The 19,326-nt window shown below is 38.0% G+C and overlaps 1 protein-coding gene across 1 annotated transcript in view; it reads right to left on the reverse strand.

Annotated features, from left to right (window-relative positions):
- The window catches only part of RPGRIP1L (RPGRIP1 like), an 85,485-nt gene that overhangs the window by 13,351 nt on the left and 52,808 nt on the right, over positions 1-19,326 (reverse strand). Inside the window, 4 exon segments of the mRNA XM_006908758.3 lie at positions 4,104-4,187; positions 4,190-4,271; positions 18,590-18,663; positions 19,052-19,214. Of these exon segments, the coding sequence (XP_006908820.1) occupies positions 4,104-4,187; positions 4,190-4,271; positions 18,590-18,663; positions 19,052-19,214 (403 nt within the window).

A 19,326-nucleotide genomic window follows, 5' to 3' on the forward strand; every position in this document is an offset into this window, starting at 1 on the left:
CAGGAATGCGCAGACTTTACTTAGCTGAAATATGAGATTAGATAACTGATCTCAAGTCCCACCAGGAAGAAGCCGGTGAACACTTGAAACTGTAAATAAGCGTCTGCACTCTGGGAAAATGGCATCTCAGAGTGCTAATGTTCCAATTTTCATCCTGATTATTTTTTCTCAGCTCAGCAGCTTTTCAGCTATGCCTTAGCTTCTGAAGACATTTCTTTTACAGATGCCATTTTGGAGGTAAAGGCTCCCCTGTGACCACATCTCAACGTAGAGATTATTCCTGATCAAAAGTTCACAAGGAGAGACAGATACCACGACAATCCTAAAGCCAGGCTCCACGGGGGACAAACATACTTCACACTGAGAATGTTTCCCTGGACAATTTTAGTTCGATCTCAAATTATGATGCTATCAACCGATTTAACCGTTTGGCTCAGCTGAGCAGTTATTAACCTAGGTAGGCACATGAGGTGGGAGACACAAAGGTGTCTGTACAGGGCTGGGTTAGTGATTTAAGAGGAGTCAGAACCCAAGTGAAACAGTGGTTCTTAGCTTATTGCTCTTTGCATAATGCCATGTTAGTACCTGTGACTAATTACATACATGTCACTGAAGAGTTACACGAATCAAAAAAGACAAAGGGTTTGGAGCACTTTGTATAGATATTATTTTACTTATCGATGCTAAAAAGTCTAGATGCTAATTGATGAGTTCCACTAATGCTGTGAGATGCACCTCAATTTGACTACCAGTTCACCAAGCTAAACGGGCAAAAATTTTTTTTTCCAAACGGAAATTTTTTTGTTTTTGAGGTTAATCACCGAGTCAAGATGTGGTAGACCATGTCCTTTTGGCTTCAGTGTTCCAAAGGTTTTAAAGGCCATAATGGTCTATATTGTTATTTTGTGTGTGTGTGTGTGTGTGTGTGTGTGTGTGTGTGTGTGTGTGTGTGTGTGATAATTTTTTAAAATAATTGACACGTAACATTGTATTAATTTTAGGTGTATAACATAATGATTACATATGTGTATATATATTGTGAAATGATCACCACAATAAGTTTATATAGTTAGAAATTTTCTTTTCTTGTGAGAACTTTTAAGACTTACTCTCTTAGCAACTTCCAAATAGACAATGTAGTATCACTAACTATCTTGTTCTACATTGTTTGAAGACAGGTAATCTCAGCAATTACTTACTGCGATCCCATGTGTTAAGAACCATGCTGACCCAGATCTTACAGGTGATTAAAGAGCCTCGGAGAAGGTAAGTAACTTGCCTAAGGTCACCTAGTTAGAAAGTAGCAGAGCCAGAATTGGAATCCAGCAACGTCTGCCTGCAGAGGCTGCCTTCGTAGCCTCGATGGTATAACTTCTTCCACATGAAGCCCCAACTTTTCCTGCCGTTAAGCTGCAACCATTTGGTTAGCACAGCCTGGAGTGTGGGAGTGTGTTCCCTAACTACGAGGGCGGCCACTTCGCTCTCCTTTCATCTTTCAGAAAGGGACATTGCTTACAAACACCTGGTCCAGCTGCCTTCAACAACTCTCTCGGCTGCACACTTTTTAAAATTCCTTTATGAAAACAATGTAAGCAACTTACCAATAAGCTTAGCACCCCGAAGGTGTACCAAATTAGAACGACAGGTCTCCTGCTTGCATAAACGAGGCCTAGACTAGGCTTGCTAACCTTGCCTAAGGATTCTTAGTCTTTAATGTGCATCAGAATCCGCTGGAGGGCTTGCCAAAATGCAGATTATCACGCTCAGACCCGGGTTCTGATTCAGTAAGCGTAGGGCAGGGCCTGAGAATGTGCGTTTCTAACATCTTCCCAGGTGCTGCTGCTGCTGCTGCTGCTGCTGGTCAGGACGCCACACACTGAGAACCACTGCTGAGCCCGACACTCCTTTGCCCAATCTTTGAAAAGGATCAGGAACTAGTGAACACTTTTGTGTCGAATGTGTGGGAAATAGGGTCACAATGGCCACCTCAAATTAGGTCATGCCATCCATTTTGTGTTTTCAAACTAGATGTTCAAAAAAAAAAGCCTATAATTTCAAAAATTCAAATATATCCTTTAAAAAGTAATCCTGGTGATTATGAAAAGTAGCAGAAATCTCCAAAAGTTAACTTTCATTCTCATCAGAAATCACATTTGTTTAGGACTCGTTAGATTTGGACATAAACTTACTGAAAGCATGTCTCAGAAAGACACACACCAATAGTCTAAATACTTGGATTGACTTTGAATTGTCTATCATTAGAAACGTACCCCTCGCTTCTGCAGGTTGGAGAAACCCTTATATTCTCTATCAGTGTCATCTGGCAAATAAGAAATGCAGACGGTCTAATTATAAAGGGTCGATGACCTTGAATCTCAGATAACTTTTGTCTTAGAGTATTATCGTCTCCCTAATCCTTATCTTTGCCAAGTTTCTCCTCCCATTAGCAACAAAACCTGAAGTTCTATATCCTTTTCATATTCCGAATTAAACTTTAATTGTTCCAAAAGACATCCTGTTCCATGCTCAGAGACTAAGGGCCTAGATCTGTGTGAGTCTCATAAAAACTGTGGACAATCTCATTAATCATTTGTCTTCTCGCTGTCAATTCCCTGCAAGGCTTTCTTCAGCCCAGACTACATTCTTCAGACCTATCGTTAATCTTATCTTTTTCCAAACTATTTTTCTGCTTTCTCGGCAATTCTCTCAGCAAAATTTCCAAGCCCAATAAAATACAATTGTTTTATTCTTGCTATCAGTATCAAGCAAGTGAAGTCAACTTTGTTTCTCCCCACCCCCAGTGTTAGTAGTCCAAAGATATATATTTTTTTTTGTGTATAGGTGAAACTGGTATTAACACCTCTTAATAAAGAGTGAATAATCCTAGGGATTACTAGTCTACACCTCTCATTTTATGTAGCTAATTTAGGCCTCAGCATGCAACCTCCTTTAGAACAGATTCAAGTTATGATGTAGGGCAAAGCATCACGAGGCTCAGTTAACCTGTCCACTGGTATGGCGTTCAAACAGGAGATAGCACGTCCTAAACTGTCCTCCAGATGTTCCGCATGAATTAAAAACTCATTTGGAAATAAAATTACTTTCATGAACATTTGATAAGATTTGGAAGACGTAAGGACACATTGTACTGATCTTTTATATCAAGTAACAAGTGAATGGTAAATCACTGCAGTAATTTGATGAGATAGTTACTTATTTACCAAAGATTCAAGGAGATTCCCTTGCAATTTATAGGTTGTCTATTGGGTCTGTACTGGTACCGTAGACTCACATACCAACCAACTGATAGGTAAAACCTTACATTAAGAGAAAACCTGCCTGCTGCTAAAAATAGATATGTGGGCTAAATCAAGGGTCCCTAACCCTGGGGCCGTGGACCGGTACCAGTCCGTGGCCTGTTAGGAACTGGGCCGCACAGCAGGACGTGAGCAGTGGGCCAGTGAGCAAAGCTCCCCATCTGTATCTGCAGCCGCTCCCCAGCGCTAGCATCACCGCCTCAGCTCCACCTCAGATCATCGGGCATTAGATTCTCAGAGGAGCACCGGTCCCTGGTGCCACAAAGGTTGGGGACCACTGGTCACGATGAAAAGGTATTATAAGAACTTATGTCACTCAATTAAAATGCTGAACATCTAGACACTGAGAGAGATAGATAAACATACATCGTAAAAATATTTATCTGATTCCATTAATCAAAATGTTGAAAAAAATTAGGCCACTGAATCATTCAAATCATATGACTAAAAAACTACTACATTTTTCCCCTTCAAATATATTTTTTGATTAAATTCAATGGTAGACCTTGGTGGCATTTTTTGAATAACACTATGATGTAGCAGGAACATCGAGAAACATTGCTTTTCCATTGTTTTTGTTTTCTCCTAAGTTTAGTATTACTTCAAACTTTTCTTCAGTACTACTTTAATTCCTTAATCCTCATGCTACAGATCTGACTTTTATTAACCTATTCTGACAAGACTTCCATGATTTTATATGGATAGAGAATTATACTCTTTTCCTTGTTCCTTCGGCTTCTTTCATAGACAAGAAAGACAAAAACAAAAATAATGGACCACACATACCATAGCTATAGTTGTAGTAGACCCACTGCCCACCCTTGGGTTTGGGGAGTGACACAGGAGTCTCCTCGGCAGGCAGGCTGCAGACAGCCGCTGGATGGTGTCATCGGCAGTCACTCGAGAATCATTGAGGCTTAGAGCTATGATCTCAATTCGAATTTTTTCTGATGTCTGTTTAAAGAGCAAAAAAATAAAAAACAACAAAGAAACAATTAAAACAAATGAACAGAAAACCCTTTACTCTTTTTCGCTATCGATTTTAAATAAAACATGAAGGCCAATGGGTTTCTTTTTCGGAACACACTGTACACCACTGTTTAGTTACACATGACAGATTATTCACGACGGAGAGAGAGAGAATGAGATTCTAAAGCCCCAGGGTTTGAAGTTGACAGTGTCATGGCGGTAGTCTCCTGATTTACATTCGAGGCTATAAATACTCCACTAGTAGTCTATCAGGAGTGAAGATTATGAGATCTTCATCTCTGATTGCTTTCAGAATGACAAGTATCAGTTGGCCTTGTTTCAAACTCTGTAATGAAGTACGTGTTTATCGCTACTATTATTTAATCTACAGTACCTGAGAAAGTTTCAGTTATTCAGAGATCAAAGCCTGTTGAATAGTTTATGGCTCTTATAATAATATATGCAGCTATATGAATCCATATTAACTAGCAGAAACTATAATTCATTTTCTTATATATTCTGCCATGACATATTTCATTCAATAAGCAGCGTTTTCAAAGAAACAAAATTTTAATCTAATTGAACACATTTTCTTGCAATTTATTTTAATATTATTTTTACAGAAGTAACAACCAAAATATGTATTTGTTTGATCATGGAATTTTCACTTCATTTCTTTTTTAACAGATATTGGTGTCACAGACATTATTTTATTATGGGGGTCACATATGTTTCCTTGAGTAATGATTTAAAACGAGTAATATACTATGACTTAAAAATTAGATCACATCTACCTCTCCCCTTCCCCCTACTATTAACCAATGTCATCATAATAAAAAAAAAATTAGATCACACCAAGATAACAGTTAAATGTTTGTTTTTACAATTTTCAATTTGTTCTTTATTCTCCTTTATTAAATTCAAAGGTATGCTACTGTAAATTATGTAACTTCAAATAATTAGAAAACCCTGAAAATAAGACCTGTTTATATGACCAACTTTTAGAAATTCATTGTTAAATATAAATCAGTATAAATTTACCATAACGATTCCTTAGATATTTCAAGGCATATAATATAATTAATCAAATTGAAAAGCATAAATATCCTATTGTAAAAATATCCCCATAAAGAACAATTTCCATTGCTGTCAAACCCCCTCAATATTTGATGAAGTAATTTTACCCCCTTCTTTCAAAAGACATTTTCTTTTATTATGTATTCTAAGACACTTTAACTAAAAACCCAAATCTGAATATTTCAATAAGGTTATTTTATTATTCAGTAGATTCATGGAAATTTTACTAGGATGACAGAGAAAATTCCACACCATTCTGTCTTCACTAATACAGGTACAAGGCTGCAGCTGGCAATATTACTAGGATTAGCATAGTATGATGAAATATTTAAAGGAAAATTTTTTCTAAAACCTAATAAATCAAATGACTGCCAAATGTCATTAAAGTGATGGTCTTTGACTTGAATATGCTTTTCATATTCAAATTTGAAAAGAAAGAGATGAAAGCCTGGAAAGGTTACTCGGTTTCAACTAATAACCTCAAGCCCTCTCCGTTCACGTGCATAAAAAATGAAGTTGGCTCCATTGTCTAATCTCACTTCAGAAAAGCCCTTCTCTGCTCACTGAAGACTAATGTGGTAAAGAAAATATTTTAGATCATATTATTTTTTTCCTTAAAATATACTGTGGTTGTTAAAATACCACACACATATACATTTTATAATTCTGGTTCAAACGCAGCACAATGCACAGTGAAACCATTTACATAACTTATAATTTGACAGACTTAGAATTGTCATTACGTCTTATAAAACCTTGCTTCTGCACAAAATAATTTTAAAAAATAGCTATAAAAAAAGCAAAAGAGGTATACATGTTATTTCTACTACAATGTGAAGATAGGAATTTAAAACTGTTTATCACAGAACCCAATGAAGAGACAAATGAACTTTTAAATAGCAGAGGAATCAAATTTATTTAAGTGGTTATTTTATTAATATATTAACTGCACAACCTCCATATGAAAGCTTGCATTATTATAAGAATAAATTTAAGCTGTCAAACAATAGGATACACAAGAATATAATTCCAAGTGAAAGTGGAAACTTGGATGGCCGCCAAACAAACAAATAAACCAATCAACCCACCAAAATCAGAACTGAGAAAACCCACTGTATTATCCAAATAAATACAAGAGCTTTAAAATTCTTTTTAAGATGCCTATCTTCTCTCTGGTCCTGTTTTGTTTTGTTTTTTAATTCCTCCCTTAGCCTCATTATCTCTATCATATGTCCTTTTTAATTCTCTGACTAATATTACTGACAAAAGTTATTAGTTATCATTTCTTAGTTCCTTTGATGCTACATGAATCAACTTAAAATAAATCCAAAAGGGATAAGTTCCAAGTAGTCTATATCTAGAGAATTGTGCTCTGAATAAAGAATTTTCCAAACATTACAAATTTTGGCCAACGGGGCTTAGCCAACTTATTTTTTCACATTGGAATGATTCTGGTTGTCTTCATGCCCCTGTAAAACAAAAGTTCAACTAGATTATATGTGGAGATTTTGAAGGTTAAGCAGCACATCAGCTGTGTAACAGACAACTCCAACTTAGTGTCAGAAACGAACTTCCTGTCTCTCCTCCCAGCTCTCCCGCAGGCTCCTCCATCCTGACATCTCCTATCTCAGGTGCTGAGGTCACCGTCGAGCTGGTCACCTACAGACAGAAGATTCTGGAGCCCTTCTTGCCACCTCCATTTTTACACCTACCACATGCGATAGCTCACCCATTCCCGTTCATTTTAGTTCTTAAATATCTCGATGATTCATTGAATTATTGAAAACATGATATTTAAACCCTGTGTCAGCTATTGGACATATAGAGACAGAAGGAGATATTTCTTTTCTCAGTTTTATTTCTAGACAAACTTCTTTAGGTTCTCATCTGATCTGAGGGAGGCACCAATACAGCAGCTTCTTATTACTAGAAAGTTGAAGTTTGATAGAATAAGGAGAGAGAAAAAAGAAGGAATCGTAAAAGATTAGTGGTTGGCAGAACTGTCAGCAGACAGATGGACAGGATGAGGCTATCAGCTCAGTGACAGCGGGATGGTGATCGTGCTCAGGGCATCCGTGGTGTGGTCGGCAGTGTACACTCAGAAAGGCGTGGGTCTACTTTCGCGGCTGACCGAGGGGTGAGGCACTCCTGCCCCCAACCCCTTGCCTGCAGCCCCAACTATTCTTGTGGCAGAGTTCTCTCCGTTTAAAAACACATCAGACATCACCTCTGCTTGACACCCTTTCTGTTACCCTACAATCTAGTAGTTTGCCCAGGCGTGTGGTATGTTGTTCACACTGCTAGGCTTTTGCGTCGGAAATGTTCTTCTCTGTCAGGAGGAATCCCGCTTATGGGAGGCCCTGGGCCACACACGCTCTCCTCTCACGAGAGCATTCCTGATCTCCAAGAGCGAGTTGGTGGCCCCTCTGGGCCCTCACTGCACTTTTCCGTCACAAACATACTGCATGGACTTGTTCATGTGTCTGACTTTCTCTGCAGACTGAGCTCTTGGAGGCCTGGACCGTATCTTAGTCATCTTCTGCTACTGAACACCCTCCCAGGACCTGGCGCATAGTAGGCTCTCAATAAATACTTAATAATACAGAGTCAATGGAAGCTGAGTATCTTCTACATATTCGGAATATCTTTATTATATATTGCCAGAAATATGTGAAGCTGCAGTCATTAGTGTTTTCTCCTTTAACAAATATTTATCCTGTCTGCCATGTTTTGAGACGTTGGTGATTATTAACGGTGGAAAACACATAGCAATCTTGTCTTTCTAGATTATAATTGAATAAGACTCTCGAAAACAGAATCTAGCGAGTAGGGTACTATTATTTCGACTTTTCTGCATGTCTGAAAATTTTCATAATAAAAAAATGAAAAATGAAGTTCAAAGAGAAGAATTGGAAGTGAAAACAATACCCTGATTCAGATGACAGAGACTGCAGCAAAGGCTTCTCAGACAGACGCGTGACCACGACTCCGGAATTCCCAGCGCAAGGCGACGGGTCATGACTCTACGGGGCATCAGCATCCTTCAGATACGGGCTTTTCTTGTTTTGTTCTTTTCTGCGTGTGTGAACTTTTGTGACCAGGTACGATGCTACTTCTCAGGACTTTTTTTGTCTTGTTCACCAATTGCCCTATCAGCTTTCCTAGTTAGCAAGATGTCAACGTCGGCATGTAAAAGCAGCATTTTAAAATTTTGATTGTGATGAACAGAAGTAATAGAAATCACTCAAATAAGAATGGCATGCAACTTATTTTTAGTTGTCTGTATAGATGGAACTACACACTATGTGATCGAATGATCTAGAAATGTGATGACAGCTTGTATTATTCTCAGAGAAAAAAAGTTAGAGTTCTCGTGATCTTGGCTCAGCTCCATTCTTGCTCCCTGACTGATGCTAATTCACATTTTGGGCCATATTTTTTCTATAGTATTGGGCTCTTATTGGCATGCTTAAATTTTTTATGTTTTACTTCAGAGGATCATGCTGAATTCTTCCTCTGGTTTCAACCGTCACAGCAGTCACACTGGAGTTGGGTTGTTAGGCTTCTAAGAACTAATTCAACTTGACGGCCCTTAAACAGTGTTGCTTAACTGAGAATGGCCTATGATAAAGGTTTTGCAAACTTGTTTCGGCCAGTTATATCTAGATCTAACTATGGTGAGATTACATGGGAGTTTTATTTTATTCTAAATTCCTACGATGAATAAATAGTCCTTTGACTTTTTAAATTATGAGGTATAGAAAATAATTTGGCATATTCGAGTACTCAACATCTTAAACAGATGTGGCCATTTTGCTGTATCTGATAAAAGTCATTTTGTTGTTATTGTTGATGAAATAAAATATTTCAGATCTAGGTAAAGTCCTCACTCCTCAATTCCTTCCCCTCCTTCTTTATTTCCCCAGAGGGAACCACTGTCCTGAAGCTGGTGTGTCGCATCCCCAAACACGCTTTTATGTTTTCTACTACTTGTGTATATACCTGTAAACGATCTATAGTATTGTTTTTAGATTTTATATTAGTGGTATCATCCTCTAGTAATCATTCGGCAATTTTTGTTTTTCTACTTAATACCATATTTTGAGATTTATTCATGTTTTTAATTAAAATCTAGTTCATTCATATTAACTGTTATATAGAATTTCATTTATATTGCATATATAATCTATAGTCCATTTATTTATTTCTCTACTGATGAAGAATTAAGTTATGATTTTTTTGCTATTACAAACAATGCTGCATTGAACATCCTTTTGTGTTTTCTTGTGCAACTTTTTCTCTTAGGAGAAGAAAAGCTGGGTGATAGGTATTAGATTTGACTTCACAGGATTATCATTATTCCCACATAAATTTACATGAGAATTATTTTTTATCACTATAGAAATGTGTGTGTGTGTGTGTGTGTGTGTTAATAAATCCAAATAAAGTCTATCTACAAGAGCCACAGTATGTAGAACTTGGGTACTTAATCACAAAACAATAGACCCGAAATGGAAATGGAAGGTGACGATCTATGTCTATGCTCTTTGAGAACAAAATTTTAATAGGGGTAACTCCTAAGCTCAAAATAGTTGGTTCAAAAAATCAAATGCCAGTGGTATTGACAGAGCCATACGTAAGTAGGGTAGGGATATATAAAGACTCATGGTGATTCTTATGACTTTCCTTCTTCATTTCAGGCCGGGGTGGGCGGAATCGAATCAAAGACTCAGAAACAGTCCCCCGGACCTTCACACTAGACTCCAAAGCTTCCCCATATTAGGAATCATATTCACTTTTCATACAAGTTTTTACTGAAAGTCTTTTAAAATAAATACTACTACTACTACTACTACTACTACTACTACTACTGCTACTAATAATAATAATAATAGCAGCTCTTTGGAAGAAATAAGAGCAAACAGAAACTCAAACTGTCAAGGTCATAATTTTTTTTTTTTACAAACGAAACTCAACAAAACAAACACAGTTTTCATCAGTGGCAGTAACCTATCTTTACTCATAAGTTCTGTAAAAGGCACTATATCGAAACAAATAACATAATACTGAAAACTTCAGCATCAGAGATCAAGATGGTGCTGGGGTTGAATGCTTGTTTTCAGAGGAGCATCACTGTCTCCCTTACCCACCATGCGGACCACTGCATCTGTGAGGGTCAGCGAATCACAGCAGCTTGTCACCACATGTTCTAAAGTGATGGCTGGAATAGCTTTTCCTGTTCTAATACACCTGAGGGGTGTGACACATTTCCATCACTGACTATGGCTTACATGGCAGTATAATGTGAAGGAAGGAAAGAAGTTTTTAAATTACCCTCAATTTCAGTTGATTTCGCTAAGCTCGTCCACTTTCACCATCATTGAAAACAGATGTCACAGTAGAGTGGTTCTTCATTTTGGCTGCACGTTAGCGTCACCAGGGGAGCTTTAAACAAAATTCTAATTTAACTGACCTGGGTGGAGCCTGGACCTCGGCATTTACAAATGCTGCCCAGGTGATTTTAATGCACAGCCACGGGGAGAAGTAGCGCATTTCTCTAATGCTGTGGTTCACAAGCGTTATACCCGGAAGGACCTGGAAGGCCTAATAACACACCGAGCACGGGGCGGCCTCAGAGCTTCCGATTCATTAGGCTGTGGGGTGGGGCCCAGAATCTGGAGCTCTCATCAGTTCTCGGGTGGTGCTCATGACCTGGTCTGGGGACCCCACTTCAAGAACCACTGCTTGGAACCAAGAAAGATTCAGACTATGTTTGTCGACCCTTTCTTTAAATATGCTTGTTAAACTGTTCTTTAGTTATCATTTAACATTTTAGTACAAAATAGGCTAACAAATTATTTCCTTTTTAGAAGCAACCTACACTCATTATTGAGAATAATCCAACAATATCAATCCCAAAAAGTAAATGTAACAGTGCTTTGTTTCCTCCATTCCCTAACTCCGGGGTGGGCAGATTAAAGGGCCAGAGAATAAACATTTTTCATATCACAGGTATATGCTTCCTGGTGCAAATACTGAACTCTGCTCCTGTAGAGTAAGAGCAGCCATAGATAATACATACATGATGAGTGTGGCTGTGCTCCAATAAAACTTTATTTACAAAAATAGGCAGAGGGCTGGATTTGGCACAGGGCCATAGTTTGCTGGCCCCTGCCCTGATCCATGTCCCAGAGATAGTCGCTGCTAACAGCGTTTGGATTATATACTTGCAGACATACTCTTTGCTCACATACACCTAAATGTTATGTCTGTATGCTCATATAAAAAAATATATCTGTATGAATGTACTTTTTTGTCTGCTTCTTTTTAAATGGAATTATCAGTGAGGCATAATTTCCTACCCATTAGTTTGTCAAAAGGTATGATGTGAGGAAACAGGAATTTTCATACATTGTTATAAAAAACATATTAACTAGAAATGTTTGTATTCCCCTCAACAGGTAGAATCCTAATGGTCCATCAAAAGGAGCTTATTTAAATAAATACAGTATAGCGATACAATGGAATATTACATATATGTTAAAAGAAATAGAGCATACTGCTATGGAAAGAAGTCCAAGATAACTCAGTAAAAGATAAAGTTGCAAAACATAAAAAAAATAATTTTTGAAGCAATTAGTATCAGAAGAGTAATTCAACATTTACTTGAAATATATTTTGAAACCCATCCTATCTAGCTTAAGATATGTAAACATTGGGAGGGGCTTATTTTACCCACTGATAGATCATATTTGATTGTGAAGTGATTTAATGTTTTTTAATACGTGGATTCTGAAAGTAGCGTATTGCTTTATGCATTGTGCCTTTCGAAGCCTTAAAGCATATTTTGCTGAACGTCCCTGCTGCAGCCACCTGGAAGTGCCAGTTCATACTGTTCCAGAAACCCCGCTGTCCAAGGGGAACTGCAATTTAGTCCAACTGAACATGGCTGTTCTGACAAAACTGCTCTTAGTAGAAATGGAAACAGAGAAAGCTGTAAACACGGACTGCACAGAAGAGCCCACTGCTCTGATCCAGCCTGACTTCCCATCCTCGCTTGTGGGCACACTTTAAGAAATCCAAGTGGATGGCAGTACATTTAGTTGTGAACATGGAAAGCTGCCTTACTTAAATGATAACATTAGAAATAATGTGAAAGAAAGATTGTTAATTTTTTTAATGCCGTGACAGATGCAAATTTTCAGTTTTGATGTCTATTTTGAGGACCTAAAACAAGGCTTTTAATCAATGTATTATACATCAAATTGATACTGTTAACTTCTGATTATTCAAATTAATAAAATATTCATAGAGAAATGTCCAAAGTTTTACATTTCTCGCCACCATGCGCCCCCTCTCCCCACCGCCCCTATTAATTATCATGCCTAGAAGCCTTTCAGTAAAAGCAGCAGCCATCAGGCTGACAGAACCTGACAGGCCAGCAAGGCCCAATTACACTGGTACTGTGGCACTTTGATGTCCTGGAAACGAAGAGAGATAGGGGCAAACTGGGTAGCACATTATGTTAATGACTTGATTTAATCCAGCCACTAAACTTTATGTAGCCTGTTAAAAAAGATGCTAACACTAATTATGCCACTTTGGAAAGGAAAGGAGGGGACAAGCATTTCATTCTGACAAAGTGAAGCTCATAAATGTTGTAAATGAAATGAAACAAAATGAAGTAATCTATGATTAATTATACATCACAGACAGGAAGAAAAGAGGAAGAACCAAGTAACATGTCCAAGTCCTGGGAAATCCGATAGATTCCTTTTAAGGATCAACGTCTCTAAGAAATAACCAGGGGCTGTCAGATCCTGTAACATGAAAAAAAAACCCTGAATGATCTTAAACTGCATACATAGTGTAGCAGATAACTCAAATTCATAGTTTAATTGGCATAAATGATATTTATCTAGGACACTACTTCTAGTCTCAATTTTGTGACATTAGGATAGAAGCAATTAAAAAAAATCTATACAAAGTGGGGATAACCACAGTTATCTAATTGCTTTTTAACTAGTCTCTGTGCCTCTAATCTATTCTTCACCTTATTGATAGCATGATCTTTTAAAGTACAATTTAAGAGTGTAATCTCCATAAGAGCAAAAGACTTATTTCTCTTGTTCACCGCTACATTCTCAGCCTCTAAAACAACGCTGGGTACACAATAAATGTTCCTGAATATCTGTTTAACGAATGAGTGACCTTCTTCCCATGCCCCCAAAATTCTCACTGGCCGCTCACAGAGTTTCAGGATGGACTCCAACCTCCTCAACGCACAGAGGTCTCGCTGCTCTGGACAGGCCTGTCTTTTCAGTATACCCTCCTGGGGCTCCCCATGTGTGCCATAGGCTGAGCCCATCCTAAAACCGTATTGTCTCCCAGAACAAGCCATGCCCCACATTCTCTCGAATTCTCATGCTTTGCCCCTTTGGCCTGTGATGATCCCTCCTTGGCTCTCCCTAGCTCCTAATCATCTTCAAAATTTGGTTCAAGCTTCGTGGGCTCTAGGAAGCCACCCTTGATGGGGCCCTCAGGCTGAGTCGGGCGCCCCTGCTGAAATCCCCCACAGTGCCCTGTGCATGCCACTCTGCTGACCACCATGCGCTGTGACTGTTTCCCTGACAGGATGTGACTTCTTTGAGGCCAAGGATTGCTTCTTTTATGACACCCAGTACATGCTAATGAATGAACTGCTGTGAGAATTAAGAGAGATCACGTACGGCGTGCTTAGCGCATAGTAGCCATTCTGATGAAAGCTACGTATCTCTGCCCTGAGATTTCCACCTGAAGCGGTTCTTAAGGAAGAGACAAAGGAAGAAGCTATAGAGCCATAAATATTTTTAAGCTTAATAAACGTTTCACCTTAAACACAATCCTCAACCAAAGTTAACATCATCAATAATCAAACAAAATGACGTCCTGCGCTTCTTGATACGCTGCACGGGAAGCGAGCAGCATTGCTTCTGCCCAGACGAATAGCCTGGATCTAATATGCAGAAACATCACGCAAATCCGAATCGAAGGGTACTCTACAATACAAATGACCTGTGACCTTAAAACACGTCAATGCTACGAAAGGCCGACACAAAGAAAGGCTGAGGAATCATCGTGGATTAAAAGAGAAATGAAAACTAACTGCAAAGTGGGATCTGGCTTGGATCTTGGACCAGATCAACAAAATGCTATAAATGATACAACTGGAACAATTGAAAAATTTTAATGAGAACTGTAGATTAGATCATAGTATTACGCTGTTATTCTGAAGCACTCAGGGTAAAAGGGCATGATTCCTGCATCTCTCAAATGATTCACTGCAACGATGTATGTAAGAAGGTGTGTATATTAATACATATATGTACACATACACAAAGACAGAAGAACAGAAAGACAAAAACAAGTGTAGCAAAATACGTTAACAATTGGGGATCGCGGGGGAGGTACGTGCAGAAGTTCTTTGTCTCACTTTTGCAATCTTTAAAGAGAAAAGTTCCATGACTCATTAAATGATTTGCTAAAGCAGCACAAAGAAACATGAGTGTAATCACTAGAAAATGCTGTATTTCACCATTATAATGATCTCTTGAGTTTTGTTCCCGTGTTCACGGACTACGTTGTTTTACCTTAGTTCTTTATAATTTAACAAAACTAAAGTTTGCTTAAAACAGAAGATATTGTGCAGTGTCTTCTACTACAAGTAGAATTTTTCCAAGCACATGGGAACTGAGTAATGCCTACTGAGGAACAAAGTGCTGCTTGGAGCAGCTGCTTGGTTTAAACGATGTTCGCACAGTTGAGGTATCATCTAAAACTATTATAAGAAATAACATTTTGGAATGACAGTGAAGGCTGTATTAAGCTGTAGCAAAGTAACAGATCACTTTCTCAAAAGTAAAAAGAAAAAATACCCCGTTTACTCTAAAGGAAATATATATGTATACATTAGAATCAGTTGAATATTTTAGGGGAATAGTTCTTTCTCTCGCTCAAGTTCTTCGTTAAATTGAAGTTTTTATCCTGCCTCTCAGCTCAGGGCAACGTATGCTTCCACTGAGATGCTGTCACTGTTGCCAACGGCTGCACGGTTCCGCCGTGGGTTTAATACAGGATTTTTCAACCTCACAACTATTGACATTTTGGACCAGACGGTGCTTTGTTGTGGCTTCTGTGCACTGTAGCATGGTTAGCAGCAACCCTGACCTCTGTGCACCAGACACCAGTAGCAGTCCCTCCCAGTGTGATGAACAAAAATGTCTCCAGACATTGCCAAATGTCCCTTGGGGGACAAAATCGCCAGTCGTTGAGAATCACTGGTCTAAGGTGATATAATTTAGATACCATTTTCCCATATCTTGCAAGTTACTTTTAGATAATAAATACAATATTTGCGAAATAAACTATTGCATTGTCTCTCTAGTATCTATAGGCTAAAACCTAAAATGTACAGTTCTGCATTGTAACTGAGGCCTTGTATCCCTTTATACAGAAAGGCTGCTCTAGTTAGTGTATGCTTGACTTCTGAAACATGTAGTGTGCACCTCTGCCTGTACTAGAAGTGCTCACGATTTTCTCTCTGCAGCCATACATCCCTATCTTTGAGATGTCACGGTTAAGGGACGGTGACACGTAAAGCAGGACACTCCTTTTGACTGTGTGACTGGCCACAGCTGAATGGACCTAGGGTGCACAACTAATAAAAATGGACCCAATCCAGAGGCTAGCCATGGCTAATTAGATCTTTCTCCTTGGGGCTGGGAATCTGTGTGTGGCTATCTTTGGGCGAAGTCCATGGTCAGCTTAAAATGAGAAAAAGCAGACGTGCAGCCCACGAGAAAGGGAAGGCGGGCGGGTGGCCCAGCTTCGGGCACAGCCTCCATGAAGTCTATTAAAATATCACTCTGAATTTCTCTTTTCTCTGAACTTCCTTAATTAGTAGCATGACTTTGAGCAAGTCACTTTATCTCTCAAGATCTCACTGTACTCGGTAAAAGAGGAAGGGTCAGAAATCAGCTAACTATTCTTTAACTCAAATATCTGATTACAATAACAATTACTCGTGCTGTCTCCTGACATTGTTTTATGCTATAATTTAATTGTCGAATTACTATTTAACTTCTCAGGAACAGGCCTTTCCAGTAAATGGGGTGGGCTCCAGGGGGCAGGACCAGAGCACTGTGCTTACCTCCTCAGGAGGAGTGACCACAGACTGCAGAGGGGGAAGCCCTGGGGATCACTGAGTTACGAGAGGAAGGGGTGCTGTTTGCAGACTGACTAAATAAATACACCCCTTGGTACCTGCCTTCTTAGATCCCAGGACTGATTCGATATCTCATTTCTCATATTCTTTTGTTCAAAAGGCTAGATATATCATCTAGTTATATGAAAATCCCAGTGAAGTGGGAAAAGTCTTGCAGAAGAGCTACTGATACGTGAGAAATGCCGGAAGTAAACATGCAGGTTTACTATTCCCGAAGTGATGAATGGATGGTTCTTAATAAAGTGACGTGACAGTTAATTTATGTGTCCACTTGCCTGGACCACAAGGTGGTGCCCTAACATTCGGTCAAACATTATTGTGGATGTGTTTGTGAAGGTGCTTCTGGAGGAGACTGATGTTTGCACTGGTAGACTGAGTAAATCAGACGGCCCTCCCTAACGTGGGTGGGCCTCGTCTAATCAATTGAAGACCTGAATAGACTGCCTGACTGCCTTCGGCTGGGACAATGGTTTTTTCCTACCTTTGGACTTGAACTTTAACACTGACTCTTTTTAGGTATCCAGCCTGCCTGCTTTCAAACTGGAACTTATACCATTGGCTCTCCTAGTTCTGAGGTCTTTAGATTCAGAACCACGCCATTTACTTTAGAACCACGCCATTGACTCTTCTGGGTCTCCAGCTAGTGAACTGCAGATCTTGGGACTGCTCAGTCTCCATAATCACGTGAGTCAATTTCTTATAATAAACCTCTTTCTATGTTTACATATTTTATGGGTTCTGTTCCTCTGGAAAACCCAGACTAACACAAATGACTATAAAACTAAATCCCACACAATGAGCCTGTTTTCCCTGGATTCCCATTATCAAAATTTTCTATTGGAGGGCAGAGAATACCTAGTCACTATTTTGATAAATAATTGAACAATTTCAGATTTGATAAAGCAAAAAAAAGTTAAATCAAATTGAACTAAATGCTATAATTAAAATCTTCAGGGAACCATATGTAAAATTCCTTCCTTGATTTATCAATTTCGAACAATAAAGATTACATATATCAGGATGCTATAGGTTAGATGATGTTATAATTAATATTTATGTAATAATAATAATGATAAAACTTTGGATAGATGAACACAGAAACAAAGAATTTCTCTATGGAGACATCTATGACAAATGAAATGCTCTGTTCTATGGGTTTGTTCTGCAGAGAGGTTAAGCTAAAAATTTTAAAAGTTGAAAGAAGTATTGCATTTCTTACTAATAAAGTAGAGATTCTAAAGAAAAGAAGTAAAATTAACGACTTCAGGAAAATTAATATAGATGAATAGAAAAAGCTAGCACTTTGTACTTCACTTACATTTACCTTATAAAACTGTTATCCTCTCCTTAAAATAAAAATGCTCTGCTAAGTGGTACACTTTTCATATAAATTATATTTTTTTCTTTTCAAAGTTTCAGTTTACATACTACTTTTCAGCAATGTGCTACAAAACAAACAAAATATACCTACATGAGATTAATTATCTTCTAAGAAGGTTTAATTTCTTAGCAGAAATAACTTTAACAATTTATTGGTAGACATCTTCAGACCTAAGAGTCAATAAATTCACATTCGCACATCTTTTATAATTTTAAATGCCATCTCACATTTTTAATTCTTTAAAGTTCAGAACTGATTTAATACTTCCTTGTACAATGGTTTTGAAAAAGACTCGGGGAAGTCTTGGTTTTAGCAAGTACCTACTGAAGCTACTGAATGTTAGTTACTCTTAGCATGTAGGCAAAAATAATGCTTACGTGTTATAACCCACTACATAACAGAACTGTAAAGAAACATTTCTTATACTAGATGATGACTTGAATTAGGATTATGGTGATAAATTAAATTTTTTTCCAGAAATATTTTTGCCTTAAGATGTTCACATATGGAGACTGATATACTACGCATGAAAAGCTACTTTATTTTAGAACATTTCTAGTTGGTAATAAGTTACTTACTGACCTGCTTGAGATTCTTGGAGCTAGAACATGAAATAACACATTCATCACTGTCAGAAGCTGATCGGTCTTCTTCATCTGTTAAAAAAAATAAAATTTTAGTGATTTAAATCTGTTAATTATATTTGTACTTTGTGAAATGGAGAGAAAAAAAGCACACATTATAAGGAGAACCTTAAAAGGACAGTATGAAATCATGTCAACCTATTTTAGCAGTGAAGGTATTTATATAATAACATTACATTTTAGAAAAGAGGAAAAATGACTGAAAATTCCAAGGTTAGTTTTAATAGAAACAAAAGAAATAAAAATATAGCTTGTTCTAGTATGAACTTAAAAAAGAACTTAAAAAAGGATCCTGAAGTAGATCCACTATTAAATGAAGATGTTCTGAGAAGCATGCTCTTAACAGATTAAATAAAGCTAAGAGTTAAATAAATACTGCCGATTTAAAAAGGAAGGCCACCTTCTGGTTCCAATTCTTCAGTTATTTCTGTTTCATCTTCAGAAGAAGTCAAACTTCGTTCTGCCAGCTGACCCTCGGAGAGCAAAGACCCGTCGCCCTCTCTTCCTTCCAGCATTTTCTCAGTACCCTCTTTTACCTTATCTACACTGCTTTCTGGAGAAACCTGAAGCAATGAAAGCATGCTGGTGTATTTATCACTGATTAGACCACATTTAGAGCATTTTTGCTGAAGCGCTTGAATAAGAAAGTATGTAAACCTGAGACTTAAATATACA

The sequence above is a fragment of the Pteropus alecto genome, unplaced genomic scaffold, assembly GCF_000325575.1.
Source record: "Pteropus alecto unplaced genomic scaffold, ASM32557v1 scaffold123, whole genome shotgun sequence".
In the NCBI taxonomy this organism is placed as follows: Eukaryota; Metazoa; Chordata; class Mammalia; order Chiroptera; family Pteropodidae; genus Pteropus; species Pteropus alecto.